The sequence below is a fragment of the Oryzias melastigma genome, linkage group LG3 (genome assembly GCF_002922805.2).
Source record: "Oryzias melastigma strain HK-1 linkage group LG3, ASM292280v2, whole genome shotgun sequence".
NCBI classification, from domain to species: domain Eukaryota; kingdom Metazoa; phylum Chordata; class Actinopteri; order Beloniformes; family Adrianichthyidae; genus Oryzias; species Oryzias melastigma.
The window spans coordinates 17,887,672-17,913,923 of record NC_050514.1 but is presented as its reverse complement, the minus strand read 5'-3'; the positions used below and the strand labels follow the sequence as shown (position 1 = coordinate 17,913,923).

General features: G+C 37.4%; 2 protein-coding genes across 4 annotated transcripts; one reads left to right on the top strand and one right to left on the bottom strand.

Moving 5' to 3' along the window:
- Window positions 1-1,634: 1,634 nt before the first annotated feature.
- dhx38 (DEAH (Asp-Glu-Ala-His) box polypeptide 38) lies at window positions 1,635-19,360 on the bottom strand. 3 transcript variants are annotated; one of them, XM_024295276.2, is made up of 27 exons: window positions 19,270-19,360; window positions 16,702-17,031; window positions 16,251-16,438; window positions 15,834-15,989; window positions 15,584-15,746; window positions 15,221-15,339; window positions 15,060-15,136; window positions 14,801-14,956; window positions 14,519-14,680; window positions 14,044-14,151; window positions 13,299-13,420; window positions 13,045-13,182; window positions 12,736-12,922; window positions 12,054-12,239; window positions 11,786-11,926; window positions 9,861-9,971; window positions 9,504-9,620; window positions 9,298-9,405; window positions 9,091-9,203; window positions 7,105-7,313; window positions 5,972-6,126; window positions 5,550-5,705; window positions 5,148-5,282; window positions 4,608-4,733; window positions 4,436-4,531; window positions 3,696-3,817; window positions 1,635-2,146 (listed from the first exon to the last, which is right to left on the bottom strand). In XM_024295276.2, exons 2-27 carry the CDS (start codon window positions 17,028-17,030, stop codon window positions 2,065-2,067), a joined length of 3,762 nt encoding a protein of 1,253 aa, XP_024151044.1. In that variant the 5' UTR covers window position 17,031; window positions 19,270-19,360; the 3' UTR covers window positions 1,635-2,064. The 3 variants fall into 3 exon arrangements, with proteins under 3 accessions (XP_024151044.1, XP_036066174.1, XP_024151043.1); XM_036210281.1 differs by lacking the exon at window positions 19,270-19,360 and adding an exon at window positions 18,230-18,264; XM_024295275.2 differs by lacking the exon at window positions 19,270-19,360 and adding an exon at window positions 17,806-18,115.
- Window positions 18,729-24,921, top strand: LOC112160627 (cytochrome b5). The gene is made up of 5 exons (XM_024295277.2): window positions 18,729-19,140; window positions 20,447-20,575; window positions 21,515-21,538; window positions 21,623-21,654; window positions 23,769-24,921. The coding sequence occupies exons 1-5, from the start codon at window positions 18,964-18,966 to the stop codon at window positions 23,857-23,859; spliced, it is 453 nt and encodes a 150-aa protein (XP_024151045.1). The 5' UTR covers window positions 18,729-18,963; the 3' UTR covers window positions 23,860-24,921.
- Window positions 24,922-26,252: the final 1,331 nt, after the last annotated feature.

The following is a 26,252-nucleotide window of genomic DNA, read 5'->3' as shown; positions in this document are numbered from 1 at the left end:
CTGTGCTCCTAATGCAGCCTTGGATGTAATTGGGTCCCAGAAGGCTGTTCATTATTGCTGGTGAGTGAGGCAACAAAACAGAAAGGGGAAGAGGGGAAAAGGAAAATATCTCATTCTTTACTCGGCGCCTTTGTCCTGGCACCAATATGGGACACCAGTTAATTAAAAGAGAAGTTCAAGTCACTGTTTTTCTCATCAATCTCACTTGTGCTTTTATTAAGTTTGTAATGACAGCAGAGCTTGTCCCTGTCAGCCACCAGACACTCAGCCAAGGGGAAAAGATGAGAAGGAGACAGGGGAGGGGCAGTTAATGTGAGGGATGGCTCATTTCAGCAAATCTCACAGTGGTCAACCTCTAACATCACCATAATCCCTCCATCAAATCTCAGGCTGACGAGATGTTGTCTGCAGAGGACAGTCTGCTTATGAAAAGGCAGCTTCTTCTTTTTTTATTTAGGGTGCGACAACAGAGCCCATTTAAGAGGTGTGGCCTCTGTACCCTAATACTGGTGGCTCCTATCTGCACAACCCTGGAGGCCATTTTAATTCCTTCCATCATTACAGGAAGCTTCCACGGAAAGCTTTAGCGAAGGCGACCGCTGAAACTGCCATTCACAAAGACAATTTCAAAATGTCAGCCCATCACTAAGATTTGTCTCATTAAAATTGGCGAGGTCTATTATATCCACCCCTCCTCCACCTGCCACACTCAATCAAGATGACTCAGAGAAGTGAGGGGGTCGAGGGCCGGCTCATAATGTGTTTATTTGCATGAGAGTTACAGCGACACGGATGATCATTGACCAACAGGAGAGACGAGCAGCGGTGGGAGTCACAAGGAAAATCACTGGCGGTTTTCTTCTGAATTGATGCAAAGACGGTCAGAGGATGTGTTGATGCAACTGCAATGAAGGGTATTACACACTTTGGTCCAGCAGTGGGCTGACCAGAAGCTGGAAATCCAACAATAACCCAAAAGGAGGTTTTCTTTTATTGTTTATTCAAAATACACACAGATCAGTAAAAGCCGATGGCCTCAAAAACTCAGAGAACACGTTTACATGTACGTTTCTCATCTTAAAAGATTGGCCTTTTGCTTGGGTTTAGTTTAAAAGTGCTAAACTGGCTGTAAACCAAAAATGTTATTTTATAAGGTTGTATTTTTGCAAAACTCATTGTTCAAAGAAATAATTTTGGAAGAAATCTTTCATTAATTTATTTTACTTGTTCGGTTTATTTTTACAATATTTATTGGTAAAATAAATTTCCAGTTCAAATTATTTAACTTAATGAACACATGTGCTTTAAAAGTACCAGACATAGAAAATTTTGCACTTAAAGCAAAAAGAGAATGTTTATTTTTTTTACAAAAAATCAATTGTGTGAGCTTTATGTTACAAACAGAACACTTTGACGATTTGATCTGAATCTCTAGTACATATTCATCAGCTGACATCAACAAATGCAAAACCAAACCCATTGAGCTGACTGTAGTGAGCCCACTGCCCATGAGGCTCTCTCACTTGATAGATTTAATCTAGCGTGCTGGAGTTTTAAAGCCTTGCTGAGGTGCATTACTTTACTTTGACCAAGGTCCCACACGAGCACCTAAAGGTCAATTTCTTAAGCCACCATGAGTGCATTGTGTGTTTTATAACTCAACTTAAGAATCAATACACACTTCTACCGCAAGTACAATTTTAATGGTGCTTCAGCCTGTAGAGGCACAGCCTGTAATGCAAGGACACAAAGATGCATAAAAAATGTAAATTTTCTTAGATGCCCACTGACATCAGTTGGGATCAGATTCAGAGCCTAGCTTGGCTGAAATTAAAAGGGAACATTTAAAATCTTTTGCAATGATCACTAAATGTAAAAAAATAAAACATTTCTTTGAATGTATCACGGCTAGATGCTGGTGGAGGTGGAGCGAGGCGTTCCGATCGCCTCATGTTGGATTTGTGCCTTATACAAGTTCTCACTCTAGTGGTCGCTTAGCAAACTGCAGGCAGCAGCTGGAGGTGGACTCGTCATGTGCTGGTGCTGACCAATAGTATGCGAGCTTTAAAGTCCAAAGCGAGCCGGGGTGCGTCTGGGTGTCATGGGGGCCTCCTCTTTTCTTCCCGGGGTGCAGATTTTAACTGCCCTGTAAAAGGTAAGACAAAAACACACACACACAATAAGCTTAATTTGCTTCAGTAATAATCTCTGTTCAGTCTTTATCACAGCATGCAGTCGAATGCTGAGCATTTCTCAGAAAGTGAATGCGGAGAACAAAAGCCAGCGAATGTGGGCATGAAGCTGCAGGACGGGGAGGGGGGGACAGTGAAAAGGTAGACTGATGTCTCTGTGAAGTGTTTGGACATGGAGCTGAAGCCTCTGACAGCACAATCTATCATCTTTAATTACATGACACTGACACTGCCCACACTTCCCTCATTGCAGCCTCCTGCTCACATACACACACCTGCAGCAATTACACCATCAGGAAATAACCCCCTCCTGTCACCGTGCCCCCCCCCACCTATCTTTGTCTTCTTGTTCATTTCACATGTGTTGCACGTGGCTTCAGTACAAAGGCTTCATGTAGATTTGAAGGATAAACAAGGATGTTTCGTTTCATAAAAAACACTATTTTCCATTTTTGAAGACGTGAATCTAAAATCTGAGTTTCATCTGAATCCCTTTAATTTTCCATGAATAAAACAATCTCAGATTAGCAGCAATTGTTGCATCTAAATGTGTGTTCAGTTATGGTTGTATCTCCTTATTAGCTCTTATTGGTTCTTCCTTTTCAATTGATTGAAAGGTCAACAGAGGACCAGAGCTGCTAAAAGCTAAAGATAATAATGTTTCAACTCCAAACTGGACATGGATGTTGATCATTTTTATTCCCCTTAAGGTGTGAAAAAAATGAAGGCATATTTTGCACAAATCCATCTTAATAGTAAATAGAATTAAAATTACAATGATTCTACTGGAAATCAGGAAGTCCATTAATTAGTGCACTTTTAAACATTATATTTTTGGCTGATTGTGTTTTCAAGGAGCCATTGAATTGGATAAAAACAAAAAGAAAAACTAATAGTGTTTTCCAAGAAGAACTGAGCTTAAAGGGTGGATGGTTATTAAAACTCTTCAGAGAAGAATCTGCCATGAGCCCAAGACAGCCCCCAACTTCATTAACACACTTAAGTTCTGCTGTTAGATCCCATAATCCTAAACCTCTATTATGATTATTTTCACACAGACCTCAAAACTGATAAACCAGCTGATTAATTAACAATAAAAAGTTGTTTTTAAATCACTCTTTAAAGCCTAATTTCTCACTACAAAACTCACAGATGGGTGTGAAATGATTTTTTTGGTCTAATTTAAAAATGAACGCTCCCCTCCTTTTGCTATTCTGCTATGGCACAATTTAAATTGCTGCAGTAATGGGGGTCAGCCAGGAGTCAATATTATTTCTTTTTGTCTCGTCTGGAAGGACCAGAGGTGAGAAAAGCTCATCATGAAAAGTGAGAAAGGTGGAGTGGAGAGAGTCGGGGAGAGGAGGAGGGGTGGAGATACGGGCTGACAGCTGGATAAGTAAATGAAACATTTCTAATGCCGTCTGTGTATGGAAAATGGGGGACCATTGTTGAATGAGGCCTGAGTGATGAGCCAAAGTGAATGAAGGAGCAACAGCGACTCACCGAACAGTGTTCATGTTGCTCTTCTTCTCCTGCTCCTCTCGGCGCGTGCGCAGCTGCTCCTGAGCCATCGCCATTTCCTCCTCCATGTTGGTGATCTCCTCTTTGGCACGGCGGCGGTTCTCCTACGAGAACAGGAAACGTGAAGGTTCAAATGAGAATTTATACGAGTTCCCAAAATAAAAGCAGTAGTTGGAAATCTTCATTTCTAGCTAATTCTAGCTCAACTTCTTTCTGTACCAGCAACAACTGTTGAGTAATCAGTTGAGCATCTTCATTTCTTTAATGCATGACAAAAAACATAAGCTGAATGCTGTGATTAGATCCTTTCTTTACTTCCTCAGCAATAATCTCTGTAGATTCTTCCTTCTCTACTGTAACCCTTGTACTGTCCTACGTATGTTGACATTGGGAGTGGGGTCATCTGGACCCCACTAGACACCGCGCTGAACTTTTTTTCCCTATGATTTTTGATTTTCACTGGTCTCCGTGGCAGACATGAAATCCTGACCACCTTCATCTACTTTTGTCATGGGATGGATAACACGTAACATGTAAAACTAGGGTCATCTGGACCCCACAAGGTTTAAACATGGGGTTCAACTCCTCCAAAAAGAGGACAAAAAAAGTAAAATTTCCTCTTGTCTTATAAATGTGCACAGATGAGCTATAAAGGATATAATCGGGCACTGCCACATCTTTAATCTGTAATGCATGAACCAGATTCTTTAGTTCAAACTTACTTGTCTGCTTCTTCCTGCATGCTTGATGCTGTAGAACATCGGTCCAAGCTCTGCTAGCCACTCTCCATCCACTGCAGTCACACACTGCATGTACTCCTAAAACACAAATAAAAAGATTAATAACCCATTCGTTTTTTCATTTAATAAGATATTTCCTTCCACCTTTACTTACCTTAGTGGTCATGACAAGCTCGTGATAAATGATGTAGTCAGGCGTGTAGCCCATTCCGAACAGGGAGCTGGTAGGGTGCAGGTGGCACGGCATGCCAGTCCTCACATTCACATATTCCCCAATGCCCTGGGAACCAAAACACATTCATAAAAACAGGTTTGAGAAGCATTTGGTTGATGCAGTGTGTGCATTTTTATGTGGATGTGTGCCTGCTTTTACTGTTTCACTGTAAGGTCACAGCAAAGCAGGATTCCTGGGTTAATTTTCCTCTGGAACTGGATTAGACAGCAGCAAAATAAATCTATACGATATCCAACATTACTATGATTGCTTGGGTTAGCTGGCTGCTCATAAGTCAAACCGAGAACCATTATTATAAAGTCATGATTTCAAATTCCCTTTCAGATTTTAGCACAGTATTAATGTGAGGCCAGAGGGGATATTTCACCACTCTGTAATTATGCCGCTATAAATCTGCAACAACCAGTCGCCACCGGGCCGAACATATTAACCGAGGAAAGCCCACAGAGCGGAAAGTACCTTCAGCTTGGCTGCTTGGTGGAAGTACGCCGCACAGATGCACTTTCTAATGATGTCCCAGTCCGAGCCGCAAGAAACCAAGTTCATCTTCTGCTGCACCATGATGTCCTTTAACTGGGAGCGCACCTCGCGCACCTGCACGTTTATTAGAGGTCAACGTCAGAAATAGGACATTACTGTTTCACTGCAGACATAGAAAATGGAAGGCACAAGCTTTTAAAATATATCCTAGAACAGAATACAGAGTTCTATATTCATGGATCACTGTTATTTTTTTAATCATCTCTTTATAAAACTGTACAGAAAAAAATAGTGAACAGTATTAAACTAGTGTATAAATAAATAAGTTCCTAAATTCTAAATGTTCCTGGAATATTGAAAGCACAGGTGAAGCAGTGTGACCTTGCGCATGGCTTTGGTGTGAATGAAGTGGTCGTTGCACCAGATGCTGGAATAATTGTTGTTCTTCCACTGGGTGTAGACGTTCAGGTAAGTGAGATGGTCACTCTCTGGAACGGAGAACTTCTCTCTGACCTGATCGCTCTCCTCCTCGCGACCCTGCAGAAAGACACAGATAGATCTTTGTAATCAGATGTGTCGGCTGTTCTACAGGTGTTTGTTTAAACTCACATCTATCATATCTTTTTTGTCATAAAATTGTGTGTTTTTCCAATGCTTAGCTGGCAGCGTGTGTATTTTTCCTTTGAAAATCTACAACCCAATAACTGAATCAGGAATGCGCTCCAGAACTAGAAACTGTCAACAATATGCTTCACAAAGCTCTGATGAGGGGGAACATTTTGTTTTTTGTATCAGATCGATACCTTGGGTCTGTAGAAGATGGCAGGGACAGACAACATGGAGACAATGATGAGGATGTCCGCACTACAGCCCATATCACAGGACACTATGAGCATCTTGGAGAGAGCGGGGTCCAGGGGAAACTCCACCATTAGGCGTCCTGTTGGTGTCAGAGCGCCTAAAAATAATTTAAAAAAAAAGAACAATGGTACTATCAGATGTGTAAAATACAAAAAAACATACTAGATATATAAATAAAGGACGTGCAGGAACCTAAATTGGAAAAAAAAGGATATGTCAGCATTATTCTCAGAAAGGTGAGTGAAACTTGTACAGAAATTAAAGAGAAAGATCAAACAACTTTCCAATTTCTGATTTAAATGATTAGACAAAATAGTGTAAGAAGCTTATGATGTGGAAAGCCAGAGTAGCAGAGCAGGCAGTTTGGAGCAGGTAAGCCTTAATCAGAGATAATCTGCTGTTAACACACTATACAGGGAATCATCAAAAGTTCCCCCCTTATCCTCAAATCCCTAAATCCTCCCAGGATCTGGCTAAGGATGAGACAGAAATGAGACCGGGCCAGTCAAATCAAACACAGGATCAGTTCCTCTGCAATTACTTCACTAGCTGAACCGCACAACTACCTCCTCCAAGCATGTCTGCATAATCGATGCAGCATCATTTACAGCAGCCGTTCTCTCATCTGCGGCAGCTTAAGGAAGCACTGAGGAGAAAATACTTCAACAGGAGGTATGGATGCCATGAATAATTTAGTCCTTAAAAAGAAATTAAATGTTACAGCCGGTACATAAAAACCCCATAAAAGTAGCACACTTAAAGGTGCAGACAGTTCTGGTTGGATTTTCAGTTTTTTTGCTAAACTTAACCATTTTAAATTTATGTAAAAATATTTGAAATTTTAAAAAGAAATGACAAAGAAAAGTTCAGCACAATCATCCTCATAGATGCATACTTTATGTCCTCAATTATTGTAGTTTGAGTTGAAACACAAAAAACTGTAAAAAAGATATTACTATTTTAAAGACACAAAAAAAATCAAAATTATCTTTTAATATTTTAATGCCACTTAAAAGTAAAAAACAAGATATCTGTTCTATATCTCAGCTGACACATCAAGGTCAGGCTCACTCACCTGTGTTGTCGAGAGCTCCTAAAATCCACAGCTGGTACATGGAGTTTAGCATGTTGTCCTCTGGTGGTGGATCCATGAAATGGAAAAGGAGCAAGTCCTGAACACCTAAGGACTTCAACAACAACACCACATTGGCCAGGTTGGTTCTCTGGATCTCCGGGATGGTGGTGGTCAGCATCTCATTCTTATAGGCACTCGAAGTGTATAGTCTGGATAAAAAGAAAGGATCAGAAAAACACAGGGATGAAGTGTGGCAATACATTAAAACCATCAACCTTTTGTCAGGATTTTGATTTATTTATAACAGAAATTTCTTTATTTGCGAACTCTTAGTTCACAGATAATGCTCACTTTTTACACCTTATACAATGTTTTTGCTGAAAAAAAGATACATTTTTTAAATAAAAAGCAGAATTTTTCAACATTTAATTTGAAGTCGGAGCTTCTAATCGTAAAAAAAAATAATATTATGAATATTCATAAAGGCTTGAAGCTTGTGAGAGCCTGCCTACACAAATATCCCAAAATGCATTTTTTCAAAAGATTTCTGTGGGAAGGAGGTGGGCAGAATTTATCCTGAAACACATGGGCTTTATAAGCATTAAAGCTCATTAAAAAAACAAAATAAAAGACAAAAAACAAAAGAGAGGACATAACTCTTTGAAGCTGTAAACAGAACTAAAGTTCATAATTGAGATTAAAAACCATGAACACATAAATCAAACATCCAAGTGCACAATTCTCTGCTTTTTCTTTAGCTAAAAAGTTAAAGAAAACATCAGACTATGATTCATTCAATAAGCAGCAACATCAACCTCACTAAAAAGCCTCCAATGCAGGTGGTTTATTTGTTATCAAGGATCAGATCAGAGCAGCATAGAGAGAAACAAGATCACTGCAGATCACTTCAATCAGCTAACAGAAAGATTCTTATTTTAAGATGACCATCATCTCCTAAAATAAGAAAGATTTTAATATGAAAAAGAAAATAGTATATTTCAATGTTTACAACAAGTAGTTCTAGGGTTGTAACAAGTATCCAAATACTCAGATAGTCATGATCTGTTTAAAAAATGTGAGTATATTTGAGATATCAGAGATCACTGGTGGATTTTATATATATAAAATTAAAAAAACAAAGGCGCAACTGTCATCAGAAGTAAAAACAATTCAAATGTAAGTGTCTGTGAAGGTTCTCATTTTCAAATTAAACCTATCAAGTGTTCAGTTTTTTAAAATAAGCTTGAAAAAAAATTTGTTTTAAATCTAGTTAACAATTAAATAAATTACAATGAAAATTAAATTAAGAATGTTAAAAAATATTCAACAATGTGATGTCACATGACTGCTGGCACAGCAGTGAAGCCAAACCGAAACAACATCATCTAAAGTCTGTGAGTTTTTGGTATTTCCACAAAAGATTTTTTTTTTAAAGTCAGTTTGTAAAACATGTTTTTTAGAAAAAATCTGTTGTCAGCTTAGGTTATAAGAATGCCAGTGTTCTCAAGGTTGCTATTGTACATTATTATATGTGTTTTTGTGTCTTCTAGTAATCCATCTATTATGATAGTGGTCAGAAAACTTTGTGGATTGAAAATTTGTGGATATTTGTTGTAAAATGATAGGAATCAACAGTGTCATTTATGTTTTGTTTATGCCTCCAGTTAACTAGGAAGTTGACAGAAAGACTTTTGAGTGTGACATTGTTTAAAGTGATCAACAACAATTCTTTCTTTCAAAATCTTTGTGTTTTATGTTTTGCTGATTCTAATATTCTGTTCTAAATGAAGATATATATGTTTAAATACACATTATTTACATTTTCATACGTCCAGTAAGAAGGCATATATATAGCAAGTAAGAATCACGGTTTGATCTGTAAATTGTTGGTCTTGATTTGTGGTTTGAATCGGCTCGCCACCTAAGTAACAACCACAGCCCTGTATAGTTCCTGTGTTTTGAAAGGCAATAATGCAAATAGATCACCTGTAACACTGGCCTGGTCCTGTGCGCCCAGCTCGACCGGAGCGCTGGTTGGCATTAGCCTGGCTGATTGGATAAACCTGGAGAGCGTCCATACCAATCCGAGGGTTGAAAACCTGTTGACAACAAGTTTAAAAATCAAGTGAAATTTCGTTTTGAAGTATTGGTATTTAAGATCCACAATTTAAACTTTAAGAAACTTAGGAGTACCTTAAGTTTACAATATCCTGAATCCACAACGAACATGATCCCATCCACAGTGAGGGACGTCTCAGCGATGTTTGTAGCTACAATACATTTCCTCACACCATCTGGAGCCTAACATCATATGGCACAAGGTCAATTAGCAGGGAGCAACACTCTGAGAGATGGATATGCATGAAAAAGCAATATTGAATCCAGTAACAAAAACTAACCTTCTGGAAGATCTTGGCCTGGAGGTCAGATGGAAGCTGTGAGTAAATGGGAAGCACAGCCAGAGGAGGAGCATTATCCAGTTCTCCCAAACGCTCCACAATCTGATCTGACGTCACCTGAAGTGACGAGATGAAATGTAATTAAAATGAAGGAAGCAATTTTCCACTGCTGCAAAATGAAGCTTTTATGTCAGATTGTACTTCCATTCTCTCTCTCAACAATAAAGCCTGCCCATAGTTAACAAACACCCCATGCTTCTATCTCAAAAATTACACAATTGACTTTCATTTATTCCCCAGAATGAAATCAGCAGCTATATAATGAACAAAGAGAGATAACAGTGACTGCGTCCTCACCTCAATATCCTCCTGCCCCGGCATGAAGATGAGGATGTCTCCCACCATCCCACTAAGGTGGATTTGAAGAGCCTGCTTCACGGCTGCCTCCACATAGTCCTCCTGAGGGGTCTAAACAGCAGGTGATCAATGATTAAAAAAATGCAGCAAAGAACTTTGAACATTCATGAATGCTGGAAAAAGAACGACTTCTTTTTATTTCAGTTATTATTTTTAATTTAACCAAACTCAACCAATGAGTTGGAAGTAAAACTACAAAAGTAAAAAAAAGATCTTAAATAAATGTATCTATTTTTATAAGGAGTATAGGGTTATAATTAAAATGATGTTTTTTATGTACAGTGGGGCAAAAAGTATTTAGTCAGGCATCACTCTTGCAAGCTCTCACACTAAAAAGATGAGAGAGGTCTGTATTTTTAATCATCGTTATACCTCAACTATGAGAAATCAGTTATAGATTTTGGTGTAGAAAAGTATTTGGTCAATAATAAAAGTTAATCTCAATACTTCGTTATATACCCTTTGTTAGCGATGACAGCAGTCAAACGTTTTCTGTAAGTCTTCTCAAGGTTTTCACAAACTGTTGATGGCATTTTGGTCCATTCCTCCATGCAGATCTCCTCTAGAGCAGTGATGTTTTGGTGCTGTTGCTGGGCAGCATAGACCTTCAACTCCCTCCAAAGATTTTTATGGGGTTGAGTTCTGGAGTCTGACTAAGCCACTCCAGGACCTTGAAATGCTTCTATGAAGCCACTCCTTCTTTCCCGGGCAGTGTGTTTGGATAGTTTTCATGGTGAAAGATCCAGCCATGTTTAATCTTCAATGTCTTTGCTGATGGAAGGTTTTCACTCAAAATCTGACAATACATGACCCAGTTCATTCTTTCATGTACACCGATCAGTCGTTCTGGTCCCTTTGCTGAAAAACAGCCCCAAAAAATGATGTTTCCACCCACATGCTTTACAATAGGTATGGTGTTCTTTGGATACAACTCAGTGTTCTTTCTCCTCCAAGCAGTAGAGTTCTTACCAAAGAGTTATATTTTGGTTTTATCTGACCATAGAACATTCTCCAAGTCGTCTTCTGGATCATTCAAATGCTCTCTAGCAAACTTTAGACGGGCCTGCACATGTTCTGGCTCTGCAGGGTTTGAGTCCCTGGTGGTGTAGAGTGTTACTGATGGTAGTCTTTGCTACTTTGGTCTCAGCTCTCTGCAGGTCATTTACTAGGACCTCCGTGTGGTTCTGGGAATTTTGCTCACCATTCTTGTGGTCATTTTGACCTCACAGGGTGAGATCTCATGGAAAGCCCCAGATTGAGGGAAATTTTTAGTGGTCTTGTATGTTTCCAATTACTAATAATTGCTCCCACAGTTGATTTTTTTACACCAACCTGCTTACCCATTACAGATTCAGTTCCCAGCCTGGTGCAGGTCATTTTTTTGTTTTTGTTTCTGATATCCTTAGACAGCTCTTTGATTATGGCCATTGTGGAGTTTGGAGTGCGACTGCTTGAGGTTGTGGACAGGTGTTTTTTATATAGATAACGAGTTCAAACAGGTGTCATTCATACAGGTAACGAGTGGAGGACAGAGGATCCTCTTACAGAAGACATTACAGGTCTGTGAGAGACAGAAATCTTGCTTGTTTGTAGGTGACCAAATACTTATTTCCAACTTTAATTTGCAAAGGAATTATTTGAATTAATGTTATTTTCTGGATTTTTTTCCCATTTTGTCGCTCATAGTTGATGTACACCAATGATGAAAATTACAGACCTCTCTCTTTTTAAGTGGGAGAATTTGCACAATAGGTGGCTGACTAAATACTTGTTTTCCCCACTGTAAACGGAAAAGCATTGGAAACATTTTGATGTCAGCTTAAAATGTAAGCAGTATATTTTAGGTACAAATGGACATAACATACCTTGCTGAACAAGATGTCAACTGGAAATGTTCTCCCTGGAATATGGAATATGGGCACGTTGCCAAAAAACGCCGCAAATTTGTCCGAGTCCATAGTGGCAGAGGTAACTATCAGCTTTAGGTCATTGCGTCTTGACACAACCTAAAAATACATATTTTTAATTGAATGTGGTTATACAGGAGTAAAAAAAAATAACAAGAATTTTGAAGAAACATTAAACATTTGACTTGCAGCAGCCATTGCAGATCTAGAACAGTGATGAACATACCTCACGTAGCAGTCCAAACAGAACATCTGTATTCAAAGAGCGCTCGTGAGCCTCGTCCATTATAACAGCGCTGTAGTGATCCAGATCAGACTCCCGTAAAGACTCCCTGAGCAAAATTCCGTCCGTCATATACTTGATCATTGTATTCTCTGATGTACAGTCCTCAAAGCGGATTGCATAGCCAACCTGCAAGACACCAACAATCAAGTAAAAAACATCCTGAACATAACATACAATTTTACTAAATGTTGTCATTGTGCTATTAAATATAAATCTAGTAAACAGCCAATCATTGCTTAAAATACCCCAAATGATTCCTCGCGTTTAGTCCAGTTTCCTCTTACTGTTTCACAGTGTTAACAGCCTTCACTACAATCAACACTTCATCTGTCTTCCTGTAGATGGCACTGTTGAACAGTATATGACTAGAAGTTTCCCTGAGAGCAGAAACTACCTATTCTTACTTGACTTATCAAAGTATGTGTTAGGAGAGGTGATAAAATCATTTAAAAAAATAATACACTTTAAATATATATATATATAAAATTGCTGTAGTACAAGTAAATTGTTATCACTTTCAAAGTACTTATCTTCTGAATTAATGATTTTTACAGTGTAGCATATAAAAGTTTGAAAGAGTACAAGTTGCACTTGGATCTCAAGAAATCGATAGCCATCTCACCTCTTCTCCAAGGTTGCTGCCTATTTCCTCGCTGACTCTCTTGGCGACACTCATTGCTGCCACCCTTCGAGGTTGCGTACAGCCCACCATGCCATAGCGCGTATAACCATCTTCATGCAGGTACTGTGTTAGCTGGGTGGTCTTCCCGCTTCCCGTTTCCCCAACAACAATTACTATGCTGTTGTCCCTGTATAATCAGGATTATACAGCGAGTTAATACACATTCACATGTAATACTGTCAACATTTCCCATGTTTACATCCCAGTTTAAATTTTAGAGGAGCTGTTTGCTGCATCTTGCTACAATACCTGATAATATTGAGAAGTTGCTGCCTGACAGCAAAGATGGGCAGATACTGTCTTTGCTCCACAAGACTTTTCTTCTTAGCAAAATCACTGCTGGCCTCAGACTTCTCCTTCATGTGGTCCGCAAATTTCTGGTCTGCTCTGAAAAAGCATTAATAAGGACATTTATTATGATGGTACAAACTGATAAAAAAAAAACAAAAATACATTGATTATATGAATTTTTTAAAAAAAGCGAAAGTCAGTTGCATAGTCACTTGTAATCAACTTTTCCATCTTCGCCCACTTCTCTGCCACCAGGCTCTTCTTCCTCCGTCTTCTTGATGCCCATAATGTCACCAAGTTTGGTACCTGCCAGCTCCCAGTGTTTGTGCTGAGCCTAAAAGAAAGCATATTCACTTTAATCACTCAGAAAATGCTATATCTTGTCACTAAACATTTCTGCAAAGGTGTTGACAGAGGATTAATTGTTTTTAAAGGGGTAGATTTATTTATTGTGGTGAAAATTACAACAAATATAAGTGAAGTAGAAAACAACTTAATTTAAAAAAAGCTTTAACAAAATCAAGGAGTTTTCAATAATTGGAATATCGATTTTTTTAACTGCGAGGAAAAAAAATCCTGAAGTGTTGATAACAACCAAGCGGATAGTAAAAAAGATAATATAAAAAAATGTTACAAATAATAACAAAGAAATGTTGCCACTAAAAAATACATTTCTATTCACGGCAACAGCAACTCCCATGGCTTTTATAATGAACAGGTTCTAGTATGCAATGATGGTAAATATTTTTTCCTCTCACTAAGGCAAGTTTTGTGTTGTTACTCATCTAAAATTGCATTAGATCAACTTCTGAAATAACCACTTGTATGTAAAAAAAAAAAAAAACACAACAAAAGAAAAAGCAAGATTTTTTTCAACTGCCTTTTAGAAAAGCTACATAAAACATGCGTTGATTTGCCACAAAGTTAGATGTTTGTTGACCTTTCTTCCAACCATACCTTCTTGCGTTCCTTCTGCTCCCGATGTTTACGGACAAGTTGGCTGCCTTTTCGAGAGATGATAGCCATATCTGAGGTAGCATCCTTCACCGGAATGACAGGTTCTGGCTACAGGAGAAAACCAATATTTAAATTATAAACTACTCAATACTAGGAGTACATTTCAATTAACCCCAAGGGTTTTATAATAAAAAGACAATAACTGTAAAAATAAATAAATAAATAAATCTAAGTAATGAATAATATGGTATTAAAACTTCTTGACGCCTGAATTTATTATGAAAAAGAAATGCCACTTATGTTTTTGCCTTTAAGTAGATGCCAAATTAAGTTAGTCTGGAGTGGAAGTGGCTTAATGGATATTTGTATCAGTGTCAAGGGGTTAAGTCTGTGTTTTTACAAGAGAGAAATACTGTACAGTAAAGCAAAGAAATGTAAGAAAAAAAATATCAGCCTCAATGCTGGTGTCATTCACCTGTTTAGTAAAGACTATTCTTCCATCCAAGAAAGGAGGAACCAGGTTATGAACAAGCAGATGAACTTTGGTAGCATTGTCCTCTTCAAAGTCCTCATCCACTTCCAGCCTTTGCACCACACCACTGGTCAGCATGCGGTTCGTCTCCCACCTTTCATTGTCCTGGAAAAACAAAAAAATGTTCATAAGATGCAAAAAACTCAAAATGAACTGATGGAGCAAATACAATACAACAAATAAAATACACTCAGGAGGTTTTATTCTTTAGTATTGTGCTTTTACCTCATTAATCTGTCTCTTCTGGGCAGATATTCTTTTCTGAGTCTGTTTCTGAAGAATCTGCTCTCTTTTCTTTACATATTCTTCTGATGTGGAGGTGAAGGGATTGTGGAACTCATCGTAGCCTTCATCCATCATGTACCAATCTCGGTCAGCTTGCTGTAGTTGATAAAACATGTAAGCACAGATCAATAATTGCTCAGTAAATAAGCAAACACTCAATAATATCTGCTAATGTATTAACAAGACATAGCACTGGGACCTTTTGGTCCTCCTCCCAATCTTCTTTCTCGTTCTCATTGTCAAACATAATTCCTCCCTCAGCACCTTCTTTGCGACCTGAAAAAAATTGAGGAAAAACCGGAAAAAAGTCAAAAACACTGAATATGCACGAGGTTGCAAAAACAATAATAAAAAAGGTACCTTTCCCTTGTGACAAACGAGGTGTTGAGCCCAAATGTTTTCTGTCATTGGCCCATTCATTGTACTTGTAAGATGGTGTTGGGAGAGGTGTATCATCAGTGTAACGGCCTCGGACTGATCTGAAATCACAACAGATGAAAGCAGCTTCAATCTCTCTGCAATTAAACATTTGATTTAAAAAAATAAAGACTGGATTTAGAAGATGTCTTGCACAATAATTCTTTTGAATGAACATGCTGCCTGCTTGCTGTATATTTTTTGTGCTTCAAATAATCAAAAATTTCAAATAAAAATCATAATTTTGCCTTAAAACACTCTTCACCACTTCAAGTGAAAATGGAGTAAGGTTTTGGGGTCACTCACCTGTCCTTTCTCTCACTTTCTCGTCCAGAACGATGGCTTCTTTCTGAGCGATCTGAATCTCTTGGAGATGAAAAAGGAGATGGAGACTCCCACTGGGAATGCCTCGAGCTGTTGTATCCACTGTCGTCCTCGTCCCAGTTAGAGTGGGAAGGTGTGAAAGAATCTTTGTTAAAACAAACAAAAATAAATAAAGGTGAATTCCAGAAGCTACTTGAAATTGAATCTGGAAAAATAGTCAGAAAAGACAAACCTCTGGGGCGCTGCTGCGGTGTGGCGGGTTCATCTCTTTTACTTCCTCGACTGATGCGTTCTGACCATCCGTCTCTCTGTGAGCGCTCACTCCTGTCGCTACGTTCCCCACGTTCTGAACGACTGCTACCACGACCATGGCTGTTGTCCCTTTCATCTACAACACGGGGAAAACCAAAGTTGTGTCAACACGCAAATGATTCATCTCTTTTTAGCAGATCCAAATATATTTTTTAAAAACTCAGTTTTGATGGCTTATTTATGGTATTACCATAGAAAAGTTTAAGTAAAGTAGTGGAACAAGGTGAAAGGCCAAGATTCTTTGTTTCACCAACACATGACAGAATTTACAGTCAAAGGTTTTAATCAATTACAGCAGAACTTTTTGGATGAAAGACCAAATGATCACAAGAATCACCTCTTTCACTCCGTCGCTCCCTGCTCTTGTCTCTGCTCCTATCTTTGTCTTTCTTCTTGTCCTCCTTAGAAGAAGCGTAGACCCCATGCTCTCGCCTGTCCTTCTCCCTCTGCTGGTGTCTGCGTCTGAACTCTTCACTGACTCCTCCAGGGTTAGAAGGGGTCTCAGAGCCAGTCACACGATACTTCCTACGAGCAAACATACAATACCAGACAGTACAGTTAAAGCTGGGCTTCTGTATACAAGTTTGTTTAGCAATGAATAGATATATTGACTTCAAGCTAGACATTGTGCAAAAAGAATGCACCATTTTTGTTTTTAATAGAAATATTGCATAGTTAAAAATAAATATGCATACTTACATTTTTTATAATATACAGAATATTGTATTGACATTGTTCATTTTCATAAATAAAACAATAGTATATATAATCTGACCTCCAAAACTTACCGTTCTTTCTTAGCACTCTTATTCTCTTCGTCTTCCTCTTCATCAGACCCAGAGTCACTTTTACCCTCTTCCCAGTCCTTGTAAGAAGAAACCTTTGATTTCTTTCTGTCTCTTTCATCGTCATTGGAATTTTCCAGCTCTTTATTCTCACGCTCCTTTCTCTTTTGGGCAGCCAGTAGATCCAAGCCCAGCAAAGATGTGCGAGGTGTGGGTGCTCGAAAAACATGGGGTTCTGCAGCAGCACTCTTCTTCTTTACGATCAGACCACCAACCTGAGCTTCTGGATTGGTCCCTTCCAACCTATGCATGGAAACATCCTCCTCCTCCATCCTGGCAGGAGATACAGAAAAGTTGAACTTGAGAACATAGCAAATTTGGTCATGAAAACACTTGAATTTTTTTAAGTTTAGCTACAGAAACTACTTTGCAAAAATACAAAATTTTACAAGTGTTTGCTTGAAACTCCAAATCTGTAAAAAATGCAGTAGTTCCACAACCAGTAGAACGTTTTTGTTGTTTCTGTTCAGGTGGCTGAGTTTATCTGTCTCAGAACCTACTCAAACACACATGAGACACGCTTGCAGCTTAGCACAGGTTCCTTTATTTAAACTTCCCCTGGGGACATATATCCGTTTTATCAAAGGTTCCTACCCATTTGCATTACCTGATACTGCAGTTTCCAGCTTTTATTGAAAAGTAATCAGCATTACCTCTTGTTAAGCTTTGAATTCAAAGAATAATGCAAACAAGAAACTAGAAACTTCAAATCTTGGAGTGAATTACTATCCCAATTAAGTCATTTAGCTATATTTAAGAATTTAAGTGTGATTCATATTCAAGATATTTGATCTGTATTTGTTTAAATAGCCTTTTTTTATCATAACTATAATCATGCCATTATTATTGTCAATTGCTTCACATAATAAAATCGAAAAGAATCAACGGCAGCAAGTTCTGGTTAACTCATTGAAAACCTCACTGACCTGATTTTAAATATTTTCAGGAAGTGGGAATGTATTCCCATTGACCCGTCGACAGAACTCTTCTCAAACATGTATGTAAACTGTTATTCAGCAGAGTTTATTGTAAATAAATTGGACCTACCTCAGTTCGAACAGTTAGCGTTAGCTTTCCCAAAAGCTACTTGCTAGCATAAAAGCAACAAACTGCAGAACACTAACGCTTCTTTCTCTTATTTCAGAATAAAAAAAAAACTTGAATGCGAACTTCAATATTTATTGACAAGGTTGTTCGCACCAGAAGACTGAGACAATCAATCTTTTAAAAAAATTAGAACGTAAATTCGTAAATACGACGCAAATGTTTACAGTCGCCGATTCAGCCATTTCAATCCCATAATGCACAACGTTCTTCTTCTTCTGTACAACGCCTGCAGCGTATATGCTGCCTCCTACAGGACATTCCTAAAATAAAATAAAATAAAATAATAAAATAAAATAAAATAAAGCTATATTTTTGCAATCTTAAAATATCTGTAATGTTTTCTGAACACGAGTAAGAGGCTTACCTTAAGTGCAAATAGTTCATAAATGACGGCAGATACACAGAACAAGATCAAACGTAGAGTCCCACTCCTTTAAATTACTATGTCCTAAAAGTCTCATTCACATAGGAGTTATTTTTTTAAATAATTACATTGTCACTCTTTAGTAATATATAGGAGGACGAGTTATTTATTTGATTGTTGCATGTGTTTACTATCATCATGATGCGTTTTAATTGTTTTCCAATGCATGGGGAACACGTGCTCATTTAAAGACAAATATTACAAAATTATAAATCGTAAATTTTTCCCCCCAAATTTTTAAAACATTATATAAGCCAAGAAAAACGCAAGTCATGTTCTTATGCGTAATGACAGCACACGCTTGACGACCTTTGCGCATTTCTCTGGTCTCATGATCACAAGGTGGCTGATCTGATTGGCCACCCCCTAAAATCCCGCCCAATCATTGGTTGCTGGTCATGTGTCTGTTGGTGAACTAGAACCCACGTGATTGGTCAGTTCTACGTGTCTTCTGGTGTACCGGTGTCTTTCGTGCTTTCGTAACAAACAACACGGTGTCTGCTTGTGCTTTCTATGTTCTTATTCGCAGTGCACGTGAGAACGTTTAGTAGCTATCCCTCAGTTGCGTTCTTTTTAAACAACGTTGAAGTTGCCGTAGTTAAATCCGTACCTGGCTACCAACAGAAGCTAACGTTAGCCAACACCGAGACGACTTTTTGGGCTACATCGCTAGAATGGGCGAGGAGGCTAACGACAACTCCAAGTCGAGCGGAAAAAACACAAATAGCGAAACCGTCGATGATGCCTTAAAATACTACACATTAGAGGAAATAAGAGTACATAACATGAGCAAGGACACGTGGCTCATTATCCACGATAAGGTATACGACATCTCGAGTTTCCTAGAAGAGGTAAGAGGCACTGTCTCCTTTCAGAATGATTCGTTTTGTTTCAGTCATTCATTAACAACACGTCTTTAGTATAAACTTATTTGGTTTTCACGTATTTGTGACATTATAAAGAGTTGGAGAGTAACTTACCAAGCTCTTATCGGGACCACTCCTCAGAATGGGCTTATCTTAAAAAGTAGGCCTCGCAGAGAACTCCTCTTCAAAACAACATGCTGATCATCGCGATAAGTGAATGTTAGCTTAGATACTCCTTGTCGTCGTAGCTTCTTAAAAATAAATAACAAATGAATTGGACAATCATAACTCCACGGAACTATTGGACCTTGAGGGTATTTTTTCAGTGAATGTGTGGGCTCCGTTGTAGTTTGATAGAAGTAGAATAGGAATACATCAAACCTTTACACTAACTTAAGTTTGAGTGGAATTACATGCAGTCACAGACACTATTAATATTCAGATTTCCGTTCCTGAATCTTAAAATAATAACAATAATGAAAATAGGTTTCCCTTTTTATTTTTAAATAAACTTACAATGTGACAGGAATGTTAGACAACTGTCCCAATGATAAAAAAAATACTACATAGATTGTAATGATGATCAACTTTGGATCATAAACTTTTATGATGAAATGATAAATCATTTTTTGTTGTGCAGCAGAATTGTATTAATATAGACAAATAAATAAGTATTTAGGTTAGATCTATTGTTTGGATTTTACTACCGATAACATTGCAGTGCTCGTAATAGCTTAGACACAGAGAAGAATAAAATGTTAAAAACATATATATTATTAGTCTTCCAAAATTTTAGTTTATCTTAAATGAACTAATCTGCCGACAGCTTTATTTAAATAAATATAATAGCAATACTAGTTATAAGTTACATAATATACATTGTGCTTGTTAACTGTTCATCTATCTGTTAGTAAATGAATATGCATCGACAATAATTAAGGAAAACATATTTTGGTCTTGTGTACTTGAAACATGTGAGGAAATGTTTACATTGCAATTATACATGATTCAAATATTAACCCCTGGTGACCTCTGTGTAACAGAATAACATAAAAAAAAATGAGTTCTGTGGTCCACTTGGTCTGCAGAATATCCTGCATAATTTTCATTTAAGGAAGAATGGTTCTGGGTTATTATGGGTTAAACTGGGTAAAAGTTAGCTATTCAAAGTATAGAAGGAATGTTTGATGTCGATGTTAAAGTAAGGTAGTGAAATCCCAGTTTTGCCAGTGCAAGTTAGAGAAAGAAGATTTGATTTTCAGGTTCTGAACTAACTAAATCATTGATTCAGCATCCAGGGGGCGAGGAGGTTCTGCTGGAGCAGGGCGGCGCTGATGCTACAGAGAGCTTTGAGGATGTAGGACATTCCTTAGACGCCAGAGAGATGCTGCAACAGTACTACATTGGAGAGCTGCACATGGTAAGAAAAGACTTGATGTTCTAGCTGGGTCACATGGATTAATGCTCATACCCATTCATCAGCTCCTGGAATTTTTTATTTTTTTGGCCTCTAGGAATAATTTCATAAAGCAGATTAGGTTCTTAAATCCACAAGATTTTCTGGATGTAAAATGGCAAGGTGTGATACCTGTGGTGCCTTGAATCATGTGATTCATAAGTAGAAATATGAACATGTTTGCTACAACTTCAGATGGGGCTGTGACATGAGCAAAAGTGGTCCTTTAGTTTGGCTGTCTCCTAAAACCAGAATATGTGGCCAGAACAATCTCTTTGTCTTGGAAAACACAAAGTGTGGACTACATACAATATAGATTTTATTTACATAACTGCACGGAGCTTCACAGTTATTTAGGTTTATTTTTAAACTACAGTCTCAAACCTGTCTCTTCACCAAAAGGCGAACACAATGCATTGTTCTTTTTGATGCTGTTCTTAAAACAAATCCTTTCCTAATGCGATTCCTCTGTGAAAGCTGGAGGATGTGGAAAAATGCATTTCTGAAGCCAAAACCAGGTTTAAGCAGTTTGATGTTGCTCTGTTAAAAGGGTCATTTCCCAGTTAAGGTGATTCTAACTAAAATATTTCCCTAGGGTGTGACAACTCCAGCATAACTAAACAAATAAGATGTTTTTTTCCAGTTAAGATCCATTATCTATGAAGCAGTTTAGGTTTTCTGTTCTACTGTTCTAAATTAATATCTATAACTTCCATTTATTTACCAGTGGCACAGAATGATTTTCAAAAGGATTAGAAAATTCATTAATTTCAATCAAATTGTGTTTTCTTAGGTGTGTTTTTACTACTTTTATGAAATTACTGAAAAAAATAAAACTGTTGTTACATAAATTATCTGTTTCATGCCTCAAATTGAACACATTTTTTATGTATATGTTTCCAGGATGACAGAAAGATGGACAAAAAGGTAAGTTTAGCTGTTTAGCTAAATCATTTTGAGAATCCTGAAAGTATCTTATTTAATTTGGCATCTTTATTGTCTCTGTTGCAGAATGTAGACGCTTCAAATTCACAGGAATCAAGGTAAGTCATTGTGATGGAGTGTGACCTTTTTGCTTGTTTATTTTGTCAGTAACCTTTGAAACTCGGATAACCAGTCCCTCCAGGATTTTGTGGGCCTTTTTTATGATTCTTGCAGCACAAAAGCCTGAGGCTATAACAGTTCTTTTATCTAAAACAGTTGCAATGTTTTTCTATATTAATTTTCATCCTAAGGCTGTAGGAGGATGTACACATTTTAAATACATTATTAAAATGTACTATTATGTAACCCACAAGAAAGTCAATACAGGGATGAAATATCTGATTATACAGTAATTTGGTTTGAAATAAAGCAAACTTCGTTACATGCGTGTGCAATAGCAAATGTAAAACTTTAAGAATTATATAATATATATTTAATCCATAGTAATTTTTACACAAAAAATGACCTAAATTATTTTCATATAAAACAATTCTTTTTTTAAATGCAACTTTTCAAAGTGAATTAATAAAATCTTTTATTTTCAGAAGAAACTTGTTTCTGATTATTTTAGTTTTGAGTTAACATCCATTTTTTTTTACTGTTGCTATTACCAATGTTAAATCAACTTTTTTGGCTGTTGACCTCTGCAATTTGGGCTTTAAAAGAAACGTATGTTGCTTGCTGCCAAACCTTTGACAAATTAAAATAAACTTGTTTAATTCATGAAAATATAGTCAAAAACCGTCTGTGTGATGCCCCTTAAACGTTGAAATGAGGTATTGCAGTTGAATTTTGTGATTGGTTAATTGGTGTAAATCCCAGAAGTTTCACGTTATCATGCTCTGCCTCTCTAGTATAAAAGCCCCGCCCATCTTTGATTCTGTAACGTTCGGTTGTTAGCTTTAGTATGGCTCGTAGCCCGGTGTATTGGCTTCGGTTGTCAAAAATCTTCTGGCCTACACAACTTTCCAGTTGACTTTGAAGTTTTAGAACAGAGGTTGATTGCAAATGGCATTATATCCAGCAAACTCCATCCTGGTGAAGGATTTGCAATGAACATTTCACTCGGGATGGTTTGTTTAATACGTTAGTCTTTATTAGCTATGATGCTAGTGGCATTTTACCACTCTCAGACACGGGTCCCCTTTGGACCCGCAAACCTTCAGCTGTGCCGGTGTAGGTACCACATCTACTCGGGATGTCAGAACGGCTCGGGGGCCTGCGACAACTGATGACGTCTCGATGTTTGATTGGCTGTGATGACGTCTCGATGTTTGATTGGCTGTGATGACGTCTCAATGTTTGATTGGCTCTACACCGATTTGAATTTAACTAAACTCCCGTTTGTTCACTTGAACCAGACATACCTTCAAATTCGAAATACCATAATTATGAGGGAAAAGAACTAGGTTACACAATGAAACGTATAATGAAAACAAATGAATAGAACCCGAGCACAAAGGACTCGTATAGTGCGGACATGTAGCAATGTCATTTTGGCTGGACATATTCCGTGTGGCCAAAATGCATTTCCATCACCTTTTCATCAGCAAAAATGAATACAATTTGTTGAACCCGAGCAACCCGTGAAAACGCGAACCCGAGCATGAAGCGCCCGAGCACATCTCAACTGCTAAGTAGTTTGTCTCAGTGGGGTTTCCGTAGTGTGACGTCATCAGTTGTCACAGGCCCCCGAGCCGTTCTGACACCCCGAGTAGATGTGGTACCTACACCGGCAGCCCTGCTTTCAGGCATTGGAAGAACTGTGCCTTCTAGTTTTACAGGTCAAATTGCTGTCAAATTAACATATTTTGCCTTTGTGCCAGAATTTATATAACAAAGCTTGTAAATGTAATATATATCAATGGTCTTGAGACAGCGGCTCAAAACAATAAGGTTCTAGACCATAAGCGCCGGCCTCAGGGGAAGGTGGAGGTGGAAAATTATCCGCCTCCTAAAAAAGAATCTGTGGAGAAACTTTTATCTCTTTGACACTTTTTGTTTTTTAATTGAACATAATGACTCTCCATATTGAAGACCCAACATACGCAATTGCAACATCACAAAATCCTAGAGGAACTGTAACTGTCTCTGTAACAAAGACAAGTAAAACCGACATTTTCTTTACATTTTTTACATCTTTGAAAAATTATTTTCCCGTTTTTCTCTGCAGCTCCTGGACTTTGTGGTTGATACCTGCCGTCATTGCCGTCACTCTTGGGATCCTGTACCGTTTCTTCGCCCTTGAAAACAAGTCATCTTGAGTGCTGCTGTCCAAAAATGATCACATTTTTCTCATCAGGAGGCCTTCATTTTTTCGACCAAAACCCTTTTTTTCCACACCAAACACTTAACACGTGTGCGTCTGTCAGTTTTCTGCCTTGAAACGTCTTCATGTTGTTGCTGTCATAACTTTCCATGCCTTTTTTACACCTCAACAATGATGGCTGCACTGGTGGCATGTCAGAATGTGGTTGATGGCCTCTGGTGCTTTTTGTAGAAGTAATAAATTAAGATTTTGTGTCCAAAATTTGCTACTAAAATGTAATCAAAAGTTATTTTTCGTCATTGCCTTGTGTTTAGTTATCCAGCCATCAAATCCTTTCTCCCCTTTTTTAGAGCTGTGGAATTCTGTTTCATACCTGGAGTTTTTTTTTAACAAATTGCTTCAACTTTGTTCTTTTTTAAAACCATAGATAGACAGACTAAAGTACATTTCAGTCCACTTTCATTCCAACAAAAAGCAGAGAGGATACCCTTATAATTAAATGCTGTGTTATGAATCTGATAGTTTTTTCTATTTTATGTAATACGTTTTTAATTTATAGGGGAGTTTATTGTCGTAGATTTTGCGTTAAGTTGTGTTGTAACTGTGCTGTGGATTTCATGCCGGGTAGCTTGCCAGATACTGACCTCTATAGAAGTCTTCTTAGGTCACCATCAGTACAAAAATGCTGTTTTCAATATAAAATCCATGTTATACTACTGTAAAAACACATTCAGCATTGAGTTGTTTTTAAATCACCTGTTGCAAACAGTTTAGATTTTTACTAAAGTGATGGCCGTTACTTGGATCACATTATTTAAATATTTTTTTAACATCCAAACGTCCAACATAGATTCATTGAACAATGGAAAAGTCATGCACTTTTTACATTGTAATGATAAAAAAATGAGGAACAACTGTAAAAAAAAAATACAGTATGTTTATATGTTTATCTTTGTATTGGGTAAAATATGTAATGAATTTGGGAGAGATAAATGTTGAAGAAAAAAATCCTTGTATTTTCCTAATGTAACAAATAAACATGATAAAGTTTTCATTATTGAATGTGTGAAGAACAATAATAAAGGAATTCAGGGGCCAGTTATTGAGGAATCTGTAAAAGATAAAGATGTAATGTTGAAAGTTTTGGTAGAGTAAATGGAAGAAACGGAAAGCAAAATACAAGTATTTTCATATATACTACAAAAAATAATTATATATATATACATAATTAAGTATTTGATTACACATTGGCACAATGTACTCTTAGAAAAACTTAAAGAACTTGTATTTTTTATAATTCCAGTGGTTTTTGCTAAAAATATTTGAAAGAGAAAAATTCTGTAAGTGAAACATTTTTCTGTTTTGTTTTTAAGAAAATATCCCTACTTTTTCTTATGCCCATATTTGAAAAAAAAAAAAAAATTTAAACAATAAAATTGGGATAAAAGAGAGCACACAAACTTTGTTGGTCTGAAATATTTCCACTCAGATTTTTTTTCTTAAAGGTAATAAAAAAATACAAGTTGGTCATTTATTTACCCATTGGGAAAAAATAAATATTTAAATAAGGCAAAGCATATCATGCTGGAATTAGAAAAACGTTATGAGCATAGACACTGCAATTGTAGATGTATTCTTCATAGTTGTTTCTTGTGTGTCTCTTTCTTTCTAAAGATTACCGTCAAGACATTTAAATAATGTTAAACTTTATTTAATTATCTATATGTCTGGGTAAAAATTAAAAATAGATATTAATGAAATTATGTAAAAAGGTATGAAAGAAACGTCAGACTCTGTAGTTAGAATCTATTTACACAAGCAATTCATTAGCAACATACTGATATTAAGAGTGCCTCCAGCTTCGCTCTTTCACAGACATGAAGAGTGCCTTGTGTTTAAAAAAATCAATGAAAATAGATCATGAAAGCTGGAGCTGGTACTGCAGTTTCTGAACAAGCCTATTTATGGTATGGTTTCTGTGCAAAGCAAATAACACTTTCATGCAATGTTTGTAGGATGCTTGCTGCTCCCCTGAGCCATTTTTCCTGGAAAAGAGGTAAGTGGAGACGAGCAGGAAGGGGTGATTATTGAAATAAAAGCCCCTCCATCTGCAGCCTCCACAAGAGCCCTCACAGGCTGGATTAGCATATTAAGAGAGCACAGATTACACTGAGTGATTCATCGCCTTCTATCACCTTATAACTGGTGTTGTACATAGAGTGAGGCCTTTCATTATTTTGTAAATAGAAATACACCATTAAAATTCTTAAGATGTGTTTAAATTAATATTTCACCTGCTCATTCAAAGTTCTTTTTTTAAATGCTGCACCTTTTATAAACACAGGATGGCAGTGCAAACCCAAGAAAATACCACAACAGTCATTTCAC